Source organism: Hyperoodon ampullatus, assembly GCF_949752795.1.
Source record: "Hyperoodon ampullatus genome assembly, chromosome: X".
In the NCBI taxonomy this organism is placed as follows: Eukaryota; Metazoa; Chordata; class Mammalia; order Artiodactyla; family Ziphiidae; genus Hyperoodon; species Hyperoodon ampullatus.
This window is the reverse complement of record NC_136913.1, coordinates 125144954-125167206: the sequence shown is the minus strand read 5'-3', so window position 1 is coordinate 125167206 and position 22253 is coordinate 125144954. Positions and strand designations below refer to the sequence as shown.

The window sequence follows — 22253 nt, the reverse complement described above, 5'->3', positions numbered from 1 at the left end:
CAGAGACCCATAGGAACATAATCCTGTATTTTTCCTGAGAGCATAGTTCATCATTTGCTAATTCAGTGTTTATGGTGACTTTGTAGAACATAACTATTGTGAATAATGAGAATCAGGTATATATATTTATATATAATCTTACAAATCAATAAGGAAAAGACAACAAAGACCTCTACAGAAAAATGAACAAAAGATTTGAACAGTTCCTTCAAAACAGAGTAATTCCACATGTCCAAAGATCATTTGAAATGGTACTCAACCTTATTAGTAATTAGGAAAATATAAATTAAAACCACAGTACCAGAGGCCTTGCAGACACCGCCTCCCTTAACCTCCCACGCTGCGCACCTTGGTCAACTCCATCGTGTTCTTCCAGATCGCCATCCAGGGAGAGTCCTTGGGCTGCATCTCCTTCGAGCTGTTTGCAGACAAAGTTCTAAAGACAGCAGAAAGCTTTCGCGCTCTGAGCACTGGGAAGAAAGGATTTGGTTACAAAGGTGCCTGCTTTCACAGAATAATTCTGGGATTTATGTGCCAGGGTGGTGACTTCACACGCCATAATGGCACTGGTGGCAAGTCCATCTATTGGGAGAAATTTCATGACGAGAATTTCATCCTGAAGCATATGGGTCCTGGCATCTTATCCACGGCAAATGCTGGCCCCAAAACAAACGGTTCCCAGTTTTTCATCTGCACTGCCAAGACTGAGCAGTTGGATGGCAAGCGTGTGGTCTTTGGCAAGGTGAAAGAGGGCAAGAATATTGTGGAAGCCATGTGCTTTGGGTTCAGGAATGGCAAGACGAGCAAGAAGATCACCACTGCTGACTGTGGACAAATCTTATAAATCTGACTTGTGTTTTATCTTAACCACCAGACATTCCTTCTGTAGCTCAGGAGAGCACCCCTTCACCCCCATCTGCTCGAAATATCCTATAATTTTTGTGTTCTTACTGCAGTTCTTTCAGTTCCATATTTTCCTTATCCCCCTCCAAGTTTAGCTGGATTGCAAAGTTGTTTATGATTATGAAATAAAAGCTAAAAAACAACAACAAAAAAACCGACAGTACAAGATCATTACCCACATTCCAGACTGGCAAATTTTTACAGTCTGATAATATCCAGTGGTGAAAAACATATAATTCTAATACTCTATCGGTGGAAGTGTGCAATTAATATAACCACTTTGGAAAACAGTTAGGAATTATTTAATAAAATTGAAGACACACGTACTCCATAGCCCAGCAATTCCACTCTTGAGTAAATACCATAGAAAGTGCTTGTATATATGCATCAGTTTTCTTATTAAGTATGGAAAATGTTAGAGCTCAGAGCAGGCTCCAGAGAATGGTAATGTGCTCTAGTCTAGAAGTAACTGAGATCTTTTTACCAGATTTGCTCTATTTTTAAAAGCATAACAATTTTCATTTTCTTAGCTTAAGATTCCATTTAAAATATTTTAAGCATATTAGCATATTAAAATCTACAGAAAGCTAAAGACGCATTCCCCTGCTGTTGTTATGTTAATGGACATGTCATTTCTCATTTTAAGTTTTATTGTCCTTACCTATTAAATAGCGATGAGCCAGTTCCATTAGCTAGAAATGTATTAGCAAATAACAGAATACCTGAAGAACAGTGGTTCAAATAGGAGTTATCTTCTCTCACAATAACAGAAATCCAAAAATCAGCAGGCATTGTTTCACGTGCTCAACAATGAATTAAAGGACTAAGGCTCTTTGTGTTTCACCATCATTACTGTAGGGGAGTAAAACTTGCCACCCCGAAATGTCTCTTTGGCATGCAGATTATTTGGAGCTGAAAACAATCAAGGCCCAAAAGACTCAGGAAGGACCTTTGACTTTCCCCCTAAGTGCCTAAAAAGATGTAGATAGAGGACCTGTTCCAGGAAGGGAGCTATCCCTAAAGATAACTACAATTACGAACTAGGTGTGTGGACAGGGACGGACTTAGCTAAGTCTGTTGGTTAAAATTCCTTTCTGTGTCCCAATGTCTCTGCCTGGCCCAGCAAACATTTATTTACCAAACATTTGCTTTTCCATCTCCATGTCAATTGCCTTTCTCCCCCTTGAAATCCCAAACCACTAACTACATCAACATCCTCTTTTGTTTCTAGCTGAGGATGGTATATAAGGTGAGGGTTTCAGCCATTTGGTGAGTTACTCAGTGTTCCTGGGTCTCTTCCATGTATACATGTTATTAAACTTTGTTTGATTTCCTCCTGCTAATCTGTCTCATGTCAATTTAGACTAGCCAGAAGAACCTAGAAGGGTAGAGGAAAATTCTTCCTCCCCAACATTACCATGTGGTTGTACGATGGCTCCTGTACTTCCAGGCATCACATCCGTGTGTTATAGGCAAAGGGGGTAAAGGAATGAGGCTAAACACATGTTATCTGTCCTTATTTTCATCAGTAATCAAAATTGTTTCTCAGAACACTACTTAGATTTTTCTTTCTTTCATCTTTTTGGCAAGAACTATGCCACAAGGTCAGTCTTGGTTGCAGGGGAGACTGGAAAACAAGAATTCATCTTTCCAACCTCTGGAGTAGAAGAATATAAAAGAGAAATGCTTAAGGAATGAACACTGTATGAGCCAATACAATGCCAGGTACACTCACCTTACCTACCCCAAAGGGTTGTTATGAGGATCAATTGTGCTGTCAGATTTGAAAATCTTTAGAATTTACAAAGTGCTAAACACATGTAAGGAATTTTTATGCTCATCTTTTGGAACTAATTATTTGGTACGTTAGTGAACACACATTACGATTCAATGATTAATTACTGAGAAAAAGATCTTCTATGCAAATATTATACTAGATGATTTAAATCTATCTATTTTGAACATCAGCTAGCAACTGCTAGCTTGGGACTTTGCTCAGGATAGGATATCTCTACTTAATGAACCAATGTGAAAAATTCCTTTCTTTTCTAAGAGATGAATCTGGAAAGCTTGTCATATTATTTGTCTCTGACTAAAGTTTCTACTGCGGATAGATGGAAGGCAAAGAGAAAATTTTTCCTATAGAAGTAGGCAAAGGAAAACTGATATTGATTTTTAAGATAAATTCAGAGCAAATCTCACAGGCTCTGGGTGTATCAAGGTCACTGGAAGAAAAAAAAAGACTGTAGCACTTTGCTGACAGATAGGAGAAATATAGTTATTTCTTACACATGGTTATTAAATGGATTCAGAACTTTTTATTATTATACCAAGATTATTTCAACCAAGTAGGAACTACATACATATATGAACAGAATGCAAGAAAATAATTTTGACAATACTATACATTTAGATTGGTTTTGAATAAGGAACTTGTGGTTAAATTAACTTTAAAATCCCAAATAAAATGACTTCCAAATTCCAATCATTTCAAAGTGGCAGCTACTTCACACATGATTATGTGGTCCAAACAGAATACAGTGAATTAGTCAGTGGTTATTTCTCTCTCATCCAACTCCAAAATCATTCAAGGTACCACAGGGCCATTCTAGGCGTTTTCAGGATTACTAGCCTTAAGTATTGACTGAAGTGGTAATTTAGCAATCTCAACAAATGAATCCAATGGACTAGAAAGAAGAATATCTTCATTAGCTAGGAGTAAATAATAAAGGTAGCAATAACATCTTTAACTACTTAATCAGTCAACAAAGATATATTAAGCACCTAATACGTGGCAAGCACTACACTAGGCACTAGGTATACAATAGTGAAAGAAAAGACATATCTGTCATGTCTTTTTATGCTACATACAGTGTAGGGTAAAAGACAAATTTTAAACGTACACTCAAATGATATCATTCTTAAGTGCTTAACACAATTCCTAGCATATAGTACTCATTCAATAAATGTGTACTACTACTATTGATGATATAAAAACAAACAAATAAATAGTGCTATGAAAGCATAAAGTAGGAGGACTAAATCTATTCTGGAGAGGTCAGAAAATGCTAGATCTGATATTTAAAGCAAGTTCTGAAGGGTGAGTAGGTATTAACTCAGCAAAAAGAAGGCACACGCCTTATTCGTTTCTAAAATGAACACTATATGCAGATTGCTCTATTCTCTGATCCCTAAAAATTTCTTACAATTACACGCTGATAACTTTGCTCAAGTCAATATCCCCTATTAAATGCTTTCCCTCCACTTTTTCACCAGTTCTGATCTCATTTCTTTTTCAAAGCCTAAATCTGTGGAATTACTCTGCAAAATTATGCCTTATTCCAAAAGTGATATTTGGTCTTAATCATTAGTTATCTAGGAGCTAAGATATTTGGAATGTATCAATAGATGTGGTACTTTATTAAATAAGTCTTAAGTGTGTACAACTGGACTGTAAAAAGAAAGCCAGAAAAGGACAGAAATAAATATTTGGAGGAACACTGGCGAAGAATTTTCCAAAATTAGTGACAGCAAACCAGAGACGCAAGAACCTCAGAGAATAAAAACACACACACAAACCTCGAACAAACATGAGCGTATCATACTCAAAAACAAGGACAACTTCCTATTTCAGCTCCAACATAGAGAGCTTGGAAATCATCATAGCCATACATGCAAGAAAAAAACTGAACAAACTGAAAACCAGTGACTTTCCTTGGAACCATTAGAGAATAAAAGTTGTAGGGCAAACCACTATCCCAAAATCTGGAGAGAAAGGTGAATACAAAGAAGAGTTGAGATCAATTTACTTGGATTAGATACCAGTAGAGTCATAAAGTGATAAGAACACTTAAACCATAACTTTGAGAAATTACTGGAAGCAGTGTGTAGACTAGTTTGAGAGCGAGGAATCCTTAGGGACTGCAGTCTTAGGGAGGCGTCCACACTTGTGAGTTTTACCTCCAGGGATCCCAAGAAGTTCTCATGTTAAAAAGCCAAGAAAAATTCTTTCATGTCTATAACAAGGGTGGGGGAAGTAACCAAGACCCGACTCTATGTTGTTTACAAGAAACTCACTCTAAAGGCACAGGTTAAAAGTAAATATATGGAAAAAATATACCATGCAAACATTAAGCAAAAAGAAGACAAAGTAGCTATATTAATTTTAAATGATGCTGACTTTGGAACAATAAAAATTATCGGGGATAAATAGGATCATAATCATAAAAATGTCAACTCTCCAGGGAAACAAAAAGGCGTGTGTGTACCTTAACAACAGAGCATTAAAATTTGGGAGACAAAAACTCTTAGAACTGCAAGGAGAAACAGAGAAATCAACTATTATACTTCAACATCTGTCTTTCAGTAAGAATATAGTTAACCTGAACAGCACTATCAATCAAACTGATCTAATCGACTTTTATAGAATACTCTATCCAGCAACTACAGAATACGTGTTCTTCCCAAGCTCACACAGAACAGCCGCCAAGACAGACCACATCCTGGGCCATAAAACATACCTTTCCAAATTTAGCCTGCTGTATAGCACAGGGAACTCTTCATCCAATGGCCTATGGGAAAATGGCCTATATGGGAAAAGAATCTAAAAAGAGTGGATATATGTATATGTATGACAGATTCACTTTGCTGTACACCTGAAACTAACACAATATTTAAAATCAACTATACTCCAATAAAAATTTTAAAAAACCTTACTTTACCAAATTTAATAGGAATTATGCAAATTATGTTCTCAGACAACAGTAGAATTAAACTAGAAATCAATAACAGAAAAATAGTTGGAAAAGTCCCAAATATTTGGAAGTTAACCAACACACTACTAAATGACATATGAGCCAAAGAAAAAGTCTCGAGAAATTTTAAAATATTTTGAACTAAATTAATATGAAAATACAACCTATCAAAATTTGTGAGATACAGGGAAAGCAGTGCTTACAAGGATGTTCATAGTCTTCAATGCATATGTTAGAGAAAAACAAAGATCTACAATCTATAACTTATGCTTGCATCATAGAAAACTAGAGAGAGAAGAGCAATTTAAACCTAAAGCAAGTATAAGAAAGGAAACAATAAAAATTAGAATAGAAGTAAATGAAACTGGAGACAGCAAAATAACAGAGAAAATCAAATAAATCAAAATCTGGTTCTCTGAAAAGTTCAGTAAAATTGATAAACATCTTCCATGTTCACCAGGAAGAAAGAAAGAGGATGCAAAACACCGATATCAGAAATTAAAAGGGGTACAGTAGAGATTGGCACAACGTTGTAAATCAACTCTACTTCAATTAAAAAAGTTAAAAACAAAAATAAAAAAACCCCAAAACAATAAATAAATAAATAAAATTGATGCAAAGAGAGAAAGTTAAAAAAAATAAGAAGAAGTGAAAAGGGGGCCATAGCTATTGATCCCAATGAACATACATAGAACTTTGAATTATGATGATGGGGAGTCTGTCTTGGTTTTAATTATACAATGCTTTGGACACATAAAAGGTTGGAGAGAAACAAAGAAAGATGAAGGTAACAGTTCTGTTTTATAGTAGTACTAATCAACTGGAATAATGAGTACAAAAACCCATTGAAAATAGAGATAATAATAAAATACCAAAGAATATTTATTAAGAAAAGTTCAGGAAAAGTATTAAGTGCAAAAATTTATACTGAAAATAATTAACTCATTTAACAAACATCTATTGAGTACTTACTATATGTCTGACACCATTAGAATTTCTTGGGTTATAGCAGAGAACAAAACACTCAAATATCTCTGCCCCCATGGACTTCACATTACATTGAAGAAGAGAGGTAATAAACTGTAAACATATATAATAAGAAAATTGTATATTAGAATTTGATGACTGCTATGGAAAATTGAAATATGGAGAAAGATAAAAGAGTAGGGGTATGGCTACAAGTTTAATACAACACAGGGTGGTCAGAGTCAGCCTCGTTGTGAGGTTGAGAGTTTAGCAAAAAAATAGAAGGAGGTCTTGAGGCATAAAGTAATACAGATATCTGGGGGATAATCTTTCATGGCAGAGGAAACATGGCACAGGCATTCTAGGAAAATCAAGTTCAACATGGCTGAAGAAGAGTGAGAGAAATAAGAGGTTAGGTCAAATAGGCAACAGGGGATCAGATCAAATAGGTCTTTGTAAAACCTTGTGGGATTTTTTACTTTACTTTGATTGAAAAGAAAAGCCATTAAAGAATTTTGGGGAAGAAGATTAATACAATATAGTTTTAAAGGGATTATTCTGGCTACTGTGTTGATCACAGACTATACAGAGGCAAGGGTAAGATGCAGAGAGTCCTGTTAGGAGGCAATTTCCAAGATTTTGGCCTGAGCAACTAGAAGGATGGAGTTGCTAACAACTGAGATGGAGTAAGCTCTGGATGAAGCAGGTTCATAAGGGAAATACTAGGAGTTCAATTTGCAATGTGCTGAATTAAAGAAGCTTATTAGATATTCAAGTGGAGATGTAAACAGTTGATATACTATTATAGTTTAGAGTTGGAGAAAGTAGACTAAGGTATGTAAATTTGGGAGTTGTAAGCCATAGATGGTATGTTACAGCTATGCTTCTACATGAGATAATCAAGGAAGAGAGAGGAGAGATGAGGACCAAGGCCTCAATATATTCAAAATTTAGAAGACAGAGAGACAAGGAAGAACTAACAAAAGAGACTTAGAAAGAATGACCAATAAGGTAGAAGTAAAGCCAAGAGAGTGAAATGGAATCTCTAAGGATTGAATCCAGGAGTATATACATATTTAACTCTCTTTATGAGAAGATTTACTGTTGCAAAGATGTTCATTTTTCCCCCAAATGCATTACAGTTTTAAGGCAAGAAAACAGGGAGAGACTAAAAATCCCAGCATTATATTTTCCCCCAGCTTTTTATTTTGAAAAATGTTTTAAATACTCCAATGAATACCTGTATAACTTAATCTAGACTCACCAACTGTTACATCATACCATACTTTCTCTTTTTGCTGACCCATTTGAAAATAAATTACATAGATCTTGACATTTCACCCCTAAATACTTCAGCCTGTAATTCCTAATAATGAGAATACTTTCTTACATACGGTAAGAAAGTTACTGTAAATTCAACATCATCTAATATCCAGTTTAGATTTGTATTTCCTCAATTATCTTTGGAATTTTCATTTATAGGTATTTAATTTTCAATCCAAGATCAAATCTAGGGTCATATTTTGTCTTTGATTATTATGTCTCTTTAGCTTCTTAACCTAGACTAGTGTTCCTGACTTTATTTCTCCTATGATAGTAATAATTTTGAAGAACCCAGGTCTGTTGTCCTTTAGAATGTCTCATGTTCTCAATTGTCTGTTTCTACATTAGTAGATTCAGGTTAAACATTTTGACAAGGACTTTATATGATTTCCTATATTTCTTATATCGCATCAGGAGACATATAATGTCAAATGTCCCATATTTGTGGTAATAATTTTGAATACTGGATTAGAAGAGTGACTGCCAATTCTCTCCATTTTAATAGTTTCTTTGTAATTAATAAGTAATCTTTGGGGTAATATTCAAGGCTATGTGAATATCTCATTGCTCAATAACTTTTCATGCAATTGGAATCTTTTGAATATACTTGATTGAATCAAATATTACATTGGGAATTGCACAGTGGCAATTAAAAAATTCTATCATTATTTCTTATGCAATTATTAGTTGGCATGGGTACAAAGGAGATTTTCCTTTTGTCCTTCTCTCGCTTTTTTTTAAGGTATCATGATAGACTCGTTTTCTTTTAATCCATATATTATAATCCATTGTAATAATTATTCTTTTTTGAAGTCAGTAGAATATAATCAGCATGCATTGTTAGAGCTCATGCAAAAAAGCGGTAAAACTGAGATAAATTCCAAAAAAATGAATAATAAAGCCATTATTAATACCACTGAAAGATCAAACTTTTATTTAGCATGAGATAAAACACCTAACAGATATATAAGAAGACAAAATATGTGGCTCAGATTCTTTGGAGAAAATTTTACATTTGAGGAAAAATTAATATATATATAAATGCAATGTATACTGCAGAGACAAAAATTTCATCTAGAGAAATAAACATAAGATTTTGAGATTAAATTAATTTGCAAAATAATACACAAACGCACACAATGATCTTGTTATTATACAGAGAATGAACAACAAAATTTCTATGTACTGAAGTAAGAATAAATTACATTCATGTGTGTATATATTTGCACAGCTGTGTGCTGATTTGTTTGAGCATAGAGAGGGATATCCCAGGATATATACCAGGCTATTAACATTGAGTAGTACCCTTGGGTGAATATAGTGGGTTGTAATAATGGGAAAGTTTTGACCAGAAGCAGAATAATGGAGGAACATCATTACTTATCTGTATTTATTTTTGCAGTTTCTCTAGCAACAATGACCATATATTCCTATTGAAATAACAATGTTAAATAAGAAAATATATCTTAGAAGACGAAAAATGTTGGATTATCACTTTTTCACTTTTTGTGATCTTACAAAAGGTATTTAACTCTTCCTCTTCAGGTGTCCTTTTATGTAAGCAAAAGAAAAAATTTATTACTAATAAAAAGAGCAATAGCAGCCTCCATTTATTTATTACTTATGAGGACTCAGCTACTATGTTTCATGCAGTTATATGGATTGTCTAATTTTATTTATTGCACAATAATAATAATAGAAACTACTATTACTGTATTAAAGGGTTGTTGAAAAGATAAATGCTCACATATATGTGTTTTTTTAATTTAATTTTATTTATTTTTTTATACAGCAGGTTCTTATTAGTTATCCATTTTATACATATTAGTGTATACATGTCAATCCCAATCTCCCAATTCATCACACCATCACCCCCTACATATATGTGTTTTAATCATGTAAGTTGATAATCAGTATATAAGTTAAGGGGTTATAAGTATCATGAAAATGCTTTATAGCATAACAGTACATGATAATATGCTGTATGCTTATGTAAGGCCTACATATTTATTGCATAAGAAGATAATGTTAGAAACCATCCTACTAACTTGTTGCCTTTACCTTTTGCTACAAAATTCCTTTTATTCTGCCATAATGAAGGATCACTAGTGAGTTTAGGTTTTATGAGTACGCATTATAGTGCACACTAAGTACGTTACCTGAGAACCTATATCATGGTTGAGACGTAAAACACAGTTATATAAGAAAGGGATTGTCTGGGTGGAGAAGAGGGAATCAGTGCCAGAAGTATATCTGCTGTCACATTTGTTCTGTACGACCAAATATAGCATAAACTGAATACAATTCATTGAAATGTGAATTGTTTCCAATACTACAAAGCTTCAAACACATTGATGGTATGGTAATTATCTACCTAGAAAAATCTAAAGAATCATTAGCAAAACTGATAAGTTACAAAGTAGTTCAGAAAAGTGTATAGACAGAAAACAGGTATACAAACATTTAACGGAATCTTTATATACTAGTAATAATCTTTCATAAAAGGCAATAGAATTAAGAAGCATTTACAATAGAAAGAAAAAGCAAAATGCTCAGAAATAGGTTTATCATGAATGGTTAAAACCTATGTAAATTTAGATGGAAAAACAATCATTTTCCTGGAAAGGATGAATCTAGGTGAGACTGGGGTAATTTCTACATAATTAGTTTGATATTTAATTAATTTATATTAATATATAAGTTAAAATTCCAATGTGGCTTTATTGGTTATTTGAAAAAAGTTGTTTGATAAAATATTACCTGCATGAATATGGATAAGGGTTAACTAAGATAAACCACCGAAAACAAAAAGAATGAAAATCTCTGACGTATCAGGTAGGAAATTGTATGGCAAAACTGCAGTGAATAAAAAGAGGCAGATCTGGCTCGAAATTTAGAGAAAGAGAGAGAGAGAGAGATCACTGAGAGAACATGAGTGCATAAAATATTACTGAATGACATTCACCAGGCAGGTTAGCACTGATTATGGAAGAAGTATAGTATGAAAGATATGTACTTGTGGGGATTGAGGATTATTATTTTTTTATAAGTTTGCATATTTTTGTGAGAAAAGATGACACTTGTTATTTATAATATCAACATAAACATACATGTATGTAAGCATATATGATGCATTTGTGTATGCGTGTGTGTTAACCTTAGAGCAGACACTGAATGTAGGACATGTAGAAAGCAGTCATTTAACCCCCACAAGCCACACTTGTGCCTTCTGTAAAAATCCAGTAATTGCTCTTGAAATTAAATAAGAAAAAAGATATCAAGTTTTACTTAATGGTTACATATCAAGCAGGGGCTTAGTAACTACATTTAGGTGTTATATAATATATATCACTTAGAAAATCCAAGCAAATGACTAAAAGATGAGGTCTACTGGATAAATACTTCAGTAAGAAAGGCAGAGAGCAGAAAAAAATTAATGGCATCCCAAAGGCACAAGTATGCACATCTGAGAAGGAGAGGAGGAACTACGGAGACATAGAGAATGATCACGTTTCTGGTAAAAATTCAGCTCCAAATGCCAGGCTTACCTCTTTGGGTTTCTGTTGGTTTGCGAACTGGTCCCCTTACATGGAGGACAAGGAGAGAGGGAAGGAAGAGGTAGGCCGCCCCAGATTGGTAGGCGGCAATTTACTGATTAAGGGAATTTACATATAAGGCTTGTCTCCCAGGGCTGCATCCCCACTTGCTTGAATCTTAAAAGTTCATATAGAGGCCTTAACGGGGTTCAGTCATATATTCAGTCCAGATGGTCTCAGCAACACCTCGCTCTCTCGAGGCTGTGTCCTTGGAACAGCTCCCACTGTGGGAACAGTGAGCAGAACATATCTTCCAAGGGCGGGGAGGGGAGAGGAACCTCTGATTGCTCTGACCCAGCTCACAGGTCAACCAGCAGTCACATCCTTCTCCAGGAGCTCCCCCAACAGTTTCCTTCTTCCAGATCTTGTTTCTATAATATCTTCCTGTCTTGTTAGATGATTTTTTTGTTGGTTTGTTTTGTTCAATTTTGGTTTCTTTTGGTAATTTTAGTGGTGCTCTTTGAGAAGAGTGGCACAAATTTCCTAGTCTGCAATTATTCCAAAGGGAAGTCCATACATAGAGTTTCAGATGGATTATGCTCACTTCATTTTCACAACAAAGCTATATTCTAGAAACGTACTAACTCCCTATTAAATATTTTATAATGACTGTATACAGCACAAAATGAACCAAATATTTTGATGCTTTCATTGTAAAGCAAACGAACAAATAAAAAATTCTTTGGGCTGTGTAAATAGGTATAATGTCTTTGTACAAATAAACGTGAGTGGGGTTTTTTGAGCATGGAGTAGGTTGTGGAAGGGTATGTATGAGAACGCTTGCCATAAGAACATTGGGGTGCAAACTGCAATCAGAAGGGTAATGAGGGACATCAATAATTTCTCTGAACCTAGTTTTCTACTGTGTCTCTAGCAATAATAACCAGATATCTTGAAAATAAATAAGTGTAAGAGGAAAAGACATGTTTAATAAACATCTTAGGAGAATTACTTTTTTCCAGCATCACTGAGATTTAATTACAAGTAAAAATTTATATCTTTAAAGTGTTCAAAGTGATGCTTTGATATATGTATATATTATGAAATGACTACCACAATCAACCTAATTAACATCACACTTCACATAATTACCATTTTTTTCTGTGAGAACAATTAAAATCTACTCTCTTAGCAAATTTCAAGTTTACAATATAGTGTTAAGTATAGTCACCATGCTGTACATTATATCTTCAGAATTTATTCATCCTGCACAACTGGAACTTTGTATATTGGTAATTCCCTGGTGGTCTAGTGGTTAAGACTCTGCACTTCTACTGCAGGGGGCACGGGTTCCATCCCTGGTCCTGGTCAGGAAACTGAGATCCTGTATGCCACGTGGCACAGCCAAAAAAAACCAACAAAAACAAAAACACAAAAAGATGTTCAACATCATTAGCCATGAGGGAAATGCAAATTAAGACTGCAATAAGATATCATTACATACTGTTGGAACAGCTAAATTAAAAAACAGTGATGATACCAAATGTTGGCAAGGATGCAGAGAAACTGGATCTCTCATATGTTGCTGAGGGGAATGTAAAATGGTACACCTTCTCTGGAAAAAGTTTGGTAGATAATTTAAAAACTAAATATACACTTACCACATGACTCTTCAATCTTCCTCCTCAACATTTATCCCACAGAAATAAAAATTTGTCTACAAAAACTGTTGTACATGAATGTTCATAGCAGCTCCATTTATAATAATCAAAAAGTGGAAATAACACAAATGTCCTTCAGTGAGTGAATGGTTAAACAAACTGTGGTACATATATACCATGGAGTGTTACTCAGCATTACAAATGAATGAACTATTAATACTCACACAAGTTAGATGGAGCTTAAGGTTATTACACTGGGTAAAAAAAATAGAACCTCAAAATATTACATATTTATGATTTCATTTATATAACATTATCTAAATGAAAATAATGTAGAGATGGAAAACAAATTCCCAGGGTTTATACATGGAGGTGGATGAGGAGTGTGTGACTGTAAAGGGGTGTATGATAGAGTTCCTTTGTGGTGATGGAACAATTATGTATCCTTATTGTGGTAGTGGTTATACAAATCCATATATGTGATAGCATTTCATAGAACTTACAGATGCACACATACACACACACACACAGAGAGAGAGAGAGAGAGAGAGAGAGAGAGAAATGAGTGCATGCAATAACTAATGAAATCTGAATAAAGTCTATAATCTAATTGATAGTATTCTACTAAAGTCAATTTCCTGATTTTGATAATGTACTATGGTTACACTACCATAGTACCTACCATATGGTAGTATGCTACCATAAAGGGAAGCTGAATGAAGGATACACAGGAATTCTTTGTACTATTTTCACAATCCATTATGAATGTAAAATTACTTCAACATATAAAGTTAAATAAAAGTAAATAATAATGAAAATAATTAGAACAATAATGATCATTTGTGTTAGTATTAATTGATGGATAATCTCATATGATCCTCACAGCAATCCTATGATTTAGAAAATATTATTAATTCTACATCACAGGATTGCCATGAGGTGTCAATGAGGAAGTCTTCTGGAAAATTAAAAGCAACATAGAATTATAAGCCATTATATTATCACAACACATCTCAAATTTTTGTATACAACCCCTATAAAAGTACACAGCCATGCACACACACTTATATAGACACATTTACAAATCAAAATGGCCAATTTCACATATCAGAAAGGAGAAAACTCTGTCTTGGAAAGATCTTGCGTTTCCTTTAATTTAGTCATCCTAGAATAAAAGGCTGTCATGAATTTGTCAAATTAACACTTGTTAAGTGGAGCACAGAGTGTTGGATCACAGCAGAATTTGAAATAGAGAAGTTTATTACTCACAGGTCCTGGAGGAATTACCGGGCACCCCTTGAGGGGTCACATAGGGAGGTCAAGGCAGAGTGCAGCCAGAGGGAGAGACAGGACCTAGGGCACATGCCTTTATTAGGGTACATGGGTGGAGTGCTTTGGGGTTTCCAGGTTACGGTGGGATTGATCAATTCAAGTCAAAAGAGTGGAGTTTTGGTAAGCCTCATGGGTGTCTTATCTAAAGGGCACATAAGAGGGGAGACTGTTGATCACAAGGACTCTTGGGGAAGTTGTATCAGGAACTTATATTTACTTATGACTTTGCCAGCTGCTATGTAGGGCATGTGCTGGCATGAGGGACTAGTGTCTGTATAAGGCCCCCTCAGGCCATTTGGTTGAACAAAGTGGATGCCAAGGCAGCAATATCATGGAGTAGCTTAGCTAAACTCTCAACAAAAGCACAAAGTGACACTTTCATAAATATGGAAAGCCAATATTTAGATTAATATCTAAATTTAAATTATTTCATGAAATCCTTAAATAAAGAGGGTATAGCAGGCATTTGAAACACCAGATTCTCAATGGTATTGTAATGCTACAATAATGAAAACCTTGCACTATTGGCTCAATTAATGACAAAGATCAATATACTTAACTGAGAATTGAATTGCTCTTGCATAAAGTAGGTATTTAACAGAAATAAACATCCACAGATATACTGTCAATTTATAACATAGCCAAACTCAGTCCATGTGTGTTAAAATTTAGATTTAAAAAAAATTAGAATTGGGCTTCCCTGGTGGCGCAGTGGTTGAGGGTCCGCCTGCCAATGCAGGGGACACGGGTTCGTGCCCCGGTCCGGGAAGATCCCACATGCCGTGGAGCGGCTGGGCCCATGAGCCATGGCCGCTGAGCCTGCACGTCCGGAGCCTGTGCTCTGCAACAGGAGAGGCCACAACAGTGAGAGGCCTGCGTACCACAAAAAAAAAAAAAAAAAAAAAAAAAAAATTAGAATTAAAAAAAGGCATCATTATTTACAATTGCTAAGACATGAAAGCAACATAAGTGTTCACAGATAGATGAATGGATAAAGAAAATGTGGTACATATCTACAATGAAATATTATGCAGCCATAAGAAAGAAGGAAACCTTGCCATCTGTGACAACATGGATAGATCTTGAGGACATTGTGCTAAGTGAAATAAGTCAGAGAGAAATAATCTCACTTATATGTGGAAGCTAAAAATAAATAAATAAAACCAAATTCATGGAAAAAGAGATCAGATTTGTGGTTACCTGAGGCAGAGGATGGGATTGGGAGAACTGGATGAAGGTGGTAAAAAGTTATACACTTACAGTTATAAAATAAGTATTGGGGATGTAATATAAAACATGATGACTATAGTTAACATTGCTGTGTGGTATATTTGATAGTTGCTAAGAGAGCAAATAATAGAAGTTCTCACAAGGAAAAAACATTTTTTTATAACTATATGAGGTGACGAGTGTTAACCAAACCTCTTGTGGTCATCATTTTGCAGTATATGTGTGTCAAGTCATTATGCTGTACCCCTTTAACTTATACAGTGCTCTTTGTTAATTATATCTCAGTAAAACTGGAAAAATAAAATAATTTTCAACACTCCCCCCCAAAAAAAGGCATTACTTACTTTCACCCAGATGGAGGTTCATGGTGAGTTATTTAATGAAAAAGATGGATTATGTAAGATTAATTCTACTTGGTAAAAATGCTATTTTGTTTCAAGGTCTCCAGTAGGTCACCGGATCAAGATGTAGCCTTAGTCAAACTCTATAACCTCCCTTGGAAAATTACTCCAAACTGATTACCTGAAAGCTCAGGTAACAGCCCAGCTAATGGACAGGTGTTGAAGTCAGTGAGAAAAACACACATGATCCTATGTTTTCAGAAGCTACCAAGGCCAAACTTTATGGACTGGCTTTGAAGAGACAGAGAAACATAAATGCTGTTATCATCACAATATTTGATTCTATACAACGACTTGCATGAATACATGCAATTTTGGAGTATTATATATATTTCTAAATGTGGCAAATGTTGAATAAAATGAACTAGGCAATTAATATTGATTAAAGAAGAAGTATGAAATGAAGGGTAATGGAGAAGGTATTACTTTTGTTTTTTTATGTTCCGTTGCCTGGTATCACTAGCAATGGTGAAAAATAATTTGCAATGTTATTAAGAAAATTATTATGAAAAATAATGAAATAATTGATACCATAGATCAGTTATTTGATATGCTGTTGCAAATGAGAAAAAATGATAATAATGATAATCATTAACACTTGATGCTTGCTTACATTTTCTGGCAGAGAGCTTAGTGCTTATATGTAGATTATCACCCTTGACCTTCACAACAATCTTACTCTATAAAAATATTATGAATTGTGTATCACAGAATTTTCACGAGAATTCAGTTTGGCAACATATGTAAAGACCCTTTTGGAATCTGAAGAGTAGTAACAGAAACACAATTGGTTTTATTTATACTATCACAAAATTAAATTTCATTAAAAATACACATTTAATAATCACATTTGTGGGAGTTCCCTGGTGATCCCTGGTTAGGACTCTGCGCTTTCACTGCCACTGGGAAACTAAGATCCCACAAGCCACGCAGCGCCACCAAAAAATGTTTTTAAAAATCATATTTTATTTGTTGTTTAGAATTCACCTTGCTATCTATGAGATATGAAGTTGAACTAGCCCGGGACAACTACGGTAAGAAAAAGAAGAGGAAGTGAGAAAAACAGCTGTCCCAGACCCCCTCCCAGCAGCAAGTCCAGGAGGCAGAAGGTGCTCTGGCCTCCAAAAGGAAGAAGCCATGTGTCAGGTACCTGCCCCCGAGAAGCCCTGTGACAGCCCTGCCTCCTCCCACGGCAGCATGCTGGACTCCCTGGCCACCCCCTCAGCGGCCTTGGCCTCCCCGGCTTCCGCAGCTGCCACCCACTTGGAGCAAGCCCAGCCCCTCTCCCTCACCACCAAGCCAGAGACCCGGGCCCAGCTGGCTCTCCACTCAGCTGCCTTCCTGTAAGCGAAGGCTGCCGCCACCTCCTCTGGCCAGATGGGCAGCCAGCAGCCCCTCCTGTCCCGGCCCCTCCCCCTGGGGTCCGTGCCCACAGCTCTGCTGACGTCCCCCACTTCCTTCCCAGCCACGCTCCATGCCCACCAGGCCCTCCCTGTGCTCCAGGCCCAGCCTCTTTCCTTGGTCACCAAGCCTGCCCACTAAGCTGCCCCCTGACCTATGCAGGCTGTCACATGACTCATCGAATAGTAATGATGCAGCAGAAGAAGAAGAAGAAAAAAGGGAACTTTATTGGTCAATATTTGACCACTCCGGACTGTTCTGTAAAGTGACTGGTAACAGCAGCACTTTATGTTTTGTAGATGTAACCAGTAGCTGATCTTAAGGCATTTTTTAAAAAACAAAACAAAACAAAAACGAGAACTGAAAAGTAGTGTGTTATTCTTCCTATATGTGCAGCGGTGGATGGACATGGGCAGAAGGCACCTCTGTCTCTACCTCCTGGACTCTCTGCCCTCCTCCCTCTTCCCATCACCCCCCCCCCCCCCGCGTCCCAGCTTCCCCCACCCAGCCTGCATGTTGGCCGTTGCTGCCATTTCTAGCCTGCAGCCTCTTCATCTACATCCCATTCCTGGACATTCCCTTTTACTTGGCCCACGTTTTTCTCCTTTGCTCAGCTTCGTGGGTTCTTGCCTTCATCTTCGTCCTCTGCCCAGTGTAAGGCTGTCACCATGTGAGAAGACACCTCTGCCTCTTTGTCTCCACCCACGTCCCCTTTCCCTCAGTGGCCCTAATGCCCCAGCCTCCAGCTTTTGGTGGGGGAAAGAGGTCCTCTGCAATGGTTCTTCCCCGCATTTAAAGGGACTCAAGGTGCCTGCCACTTCCTCAGTGAAGAAGCCTGTGCTCCACCCGCTTACCAGTCGAGATGTCCCCTCACAGCCCCGGAGTGTCAGACAGGACCTGGCTCTGAGGTCTGGCTCCTGTCACCTGGGTCGGTCCGTGCTAACACAATCTGCCAAAGCTCTAAAGACCCTCCTCCCTACCCCATCACTTCACACGCTTCTTCTGTATTTCCTTTCATTTTTATGGGGTTTTGGGGAACAATTTAAACTCCCAGTTGTTTATTTTCACAAAAGAAAATAAAATTGCCATTGCAAGAAAAAAAATGTTTTTTTAAATCTTGTTTGATTTGTTTAGAATTCACTTTGCTATCTATGAGATATGAAATTGAAGTAGGTTGTTAGTCATAGTCCCTAAAATAAAAGCTCTGCTTATCTTGTTTCATATGATTATTCATGAAACATCCTGATTACGATGATGTAGTGTGTAGTTTGGTTTTAATATCCCAATGCCCCAAACAAATGAATATTATTAATCACCTTAAAAAACTAAGAAAATCCACTGAAAAATTTTAAAAATCAGTAATATAGTTTGGTGAGAGAAGCAGTATTTATGGAAGTAAATACAACCAGTGGCTTCCCTATGTACCAGCAATAAATTTTTAAAAAATAACAATTCAGAAAAGAATCTATCTGCAGCAGAAAGAAAAAATTAAAAGATGTCAATGAATAAATTTAAGCATACAAAATGTCCTGGTTGTATATAAATACTATCCTCTTGTGTGCGTGTGTGTGTGTGTGTGTGTTTGTGTGTTCCCACATGCAATAGATCCTGGATGGAAAAACAATCTACTGAAAATAGCTAATCAAATTATAATTTGAAAGTGATTTTGTTTTTTAGACATTGGACATAGTATTGTTACAGTCTAAGCAAATGTGAATACCAATAAGAAAACAAATAATGCCAATGAATAATATTTAATACATTAAACTGTACTATAAAGCTATAATCATTAAAACAACCATTAGATCAATAGCTCAAATGGATATGGGGAAATTCAACACTTGCAACTCAATTCTCACTGTTAAATGGATACATTACACACATTTTTAAAGGTTGTATTTGAAAATATCCCCCAAATAAAAATCTACTAACAAGTACATCCTTAATGATTTGTTGAATGAGGAAAACAATTAGCAGATGAGTGTATAAGTTATGACTTCCTTTTTGTGAAATAAAAAAGTTTAAAAAATGTCTCTCTGTTTACATATTATGGGTGAGTATATATAATTTTATGGGAGGAAAATGATGATGAGAAATTCTTACATGCTATTAGTAATTGTTAAGGCTAGGCTTCCACTAAGTTTGATAATTAAATGGAAGTATCAGGGTATATTCTCCATTGCAACTCAATCCATTCATTATTTATCAAATGTGTAATGTGAAAATAATATAATGACAGAGAAGTTAATTCCAACACTAGCATTTTACTTACTTTAAAATACATATTATACATTATTTCCAAATACCAGAGTTATTTTTCTTAAGTTATATGAAACACTAGTTACCCATACCAATTATGATACCTTTAAAATTTTTCTATTAAAAAAAGCTATCAGGGGCTTCCCTGGTGGCGCAGTGGTTGAGAGTCCGCCTGCCGATGCAGGGGACACAGTTTCGTGCCCTGGTCCGGGAAGATCCCACATGCTGCGGAGCAGCTGGGCCCGTGGGCCATGGCCGCTGAGCCTGCACTTCCAGAGCCTGTGCTCCGCAATGGGAGAGTCCACAACAGTGAGAGGCCCACGTACCACAAAAACAACAACAACAACAACAACAACAAAAAACTATCAGCAACCAAGTTAATTGGTTTCTTGACCCACTAGGTGGGACATTAAAATAGAACAATTTGGTAATTGTGGATTATTAAGATAGAAAAATAATGGAGGAAATGTTTAAGAGTAATCCTGTATCTTTAACAGCAAAACAACAAAATAGCAATATATTTGAACGTTTGTTAATATATAGTTTTGTTGCTAAAAACTTAGTTTTGTACTTAAAGTTTTACACTTACTTAAAACTTACCAACATATAAGTAACTTGAGTAAATCTATTAACTAGCTAATACTAAGTCCCACTATTAAGTTGACATCTCAATGTTGTTTGGTTTTCAGGTGGCTGTCAGTGCAACCCTGGGTGAGTTGGCACCAAAGTCTCTACAAACTTGTTTTGTGAGGACCTGGATCCCAAAATATAGAAGAGTATCAAATGTCTAAGAGGCTCATATTAGGCATAATACCAAAATAAGTACCACCTGAATTGTTTGAGAGAAGAACCTAAGGCACATATTTTGGGGATGATGTGTGTGGAGGATTATTTTAATTGTGATTCATGAAGAGAGCTATTACCATTCACTTAGGAAAACCAAGAAATTCACGTTGAAAAAAATTGAGAACTTATAGATTGCTCTGGAAGGAGGCAGGCAGACAGCAATTGTATAATAACCAATAGCTTTACCAATTATCAAAGTTAATCCATCAGTAATGGAAAAACAAAAACCAAAACAAAATGAAGAGATAATCTAAAATTCTAAAGGATAAACTTATCAGGTATTTTCAAGGACACTTAGGATGAAAAACATTTTTTTCACAGAAAGATTTAGAAAAGAAGTTTCAAAAATGATAAACATATGGAAAAAGAGGCTCAATATTGTAAAGTTGTTAATATTTCATGAATTAACTTATAGTCATTTTAGAATTAAAAGTCCTAATATAGCCTAATGTAATTTTTGTAAGTTTAATTAAGTGAGGTAATGGTAATCTCCAAAAATAAATTGGTGGTATATGACACAGAAGCAATGGATAAGTAGAATAGGAAAAGCAATTGAATAATGGTTATTCTACTATAAAGCTATAATAATTTAGACAGTTTGCTGCTGGGTCAGTCATTGGTCATTGCAACTTATTTGAGAGGTAGCTGTAGCACAAAGTCAATATGTGTCAGAAAACCACACATAAATCCTCAATTTAAATCATATGCCTGAATTCAGCCCACATGGGTTAAAATTTAAATTTCATAATTTTCAAACATTTCAGACATTAATTCATGAAGCAATCTGACTTAGACATCTGTGATGTACTTAGTTTTTATAGTGTGATGAAACATGAAAAAATAAATTTATACAATATTTCCCATTGTTAAAAAAATTCTCAAATACCTTAGAGTTTGTGTGTATGTGTGTGTATGTATGTATATATTAGGATTTCTTTTGAGCATACAGAAAGGTATGGAGGAAATACACTAAACAATTTGCATTGCTTATAAAAGGACTGGAGAAATATATAGAGTGTGATGGGAGATCATTGCACTTTATTTATGTCTTTACATTATTTACTATTTCAAAATGAGCAAATATTTCTCTTTAATTAAGATACAATTTAAAAAGAAAATGCAGTGTGGTTAAAAATGAAAGGAAACTTTGCTTAATTCTTCTATACCTGAGAAGAAGTACACTTTGTGCTTTTAAGTGGATTACCTTGCTCAGTCTTTACACACATACAAAAATATAGTATAGTTGTTAGTTCTACATTATAGACTGGTCAGAGTGACTAAAGAGATTGATACATGAGAAAATTATCACTGAAAGAGCTTACAATGTTCAGGTCCATCCTTAAAAATTAAATATAAATAAATATAAAATAGATAAAAACATTTTCACTGTTGACTTATGAAATGTTATTTAGAATCTATGAATTTTTACTAAAGTTAATCACATTATCAACTTACAGTTTTGGAAAGTAATTTACAGTCATCCTCAATTTACAAAAAAAAAGGCAATAAAAAATCTTGTTTTTCTGGGTATATTTAAATACATACAGGCATATGTATTTTTAAGAGAACACTCAGGAAATATACCACATTGTTAATACTTCTTACTATAGGAGATATGAGGCAGAGAAGGTTGGTGTGGGT

At 35.4% G+C, this 22253-nt stretch overlaps 1 protein-coding gene across 1 annotated transcript; it reads left to right on the top strand.

Moving 5' to 3' along the window:
• Positions 1-334: 334 nt before the first annotated feature.
• Positions 335-844, top strand: LOC307069827 (peptidyl-prolyl cis-trans isomerase A-like; the record flags this gene model as incomplete). The annotated part of the gene is made up of 1 exon (XM_079728136.1): positions 335-844. A coding segment is annotated over one exon (510 nt), but the record flags the coding sequence as incomplete, so codon positions are not given.
• Positions 845-22253: the final 21409 nt, after the last annotated feature.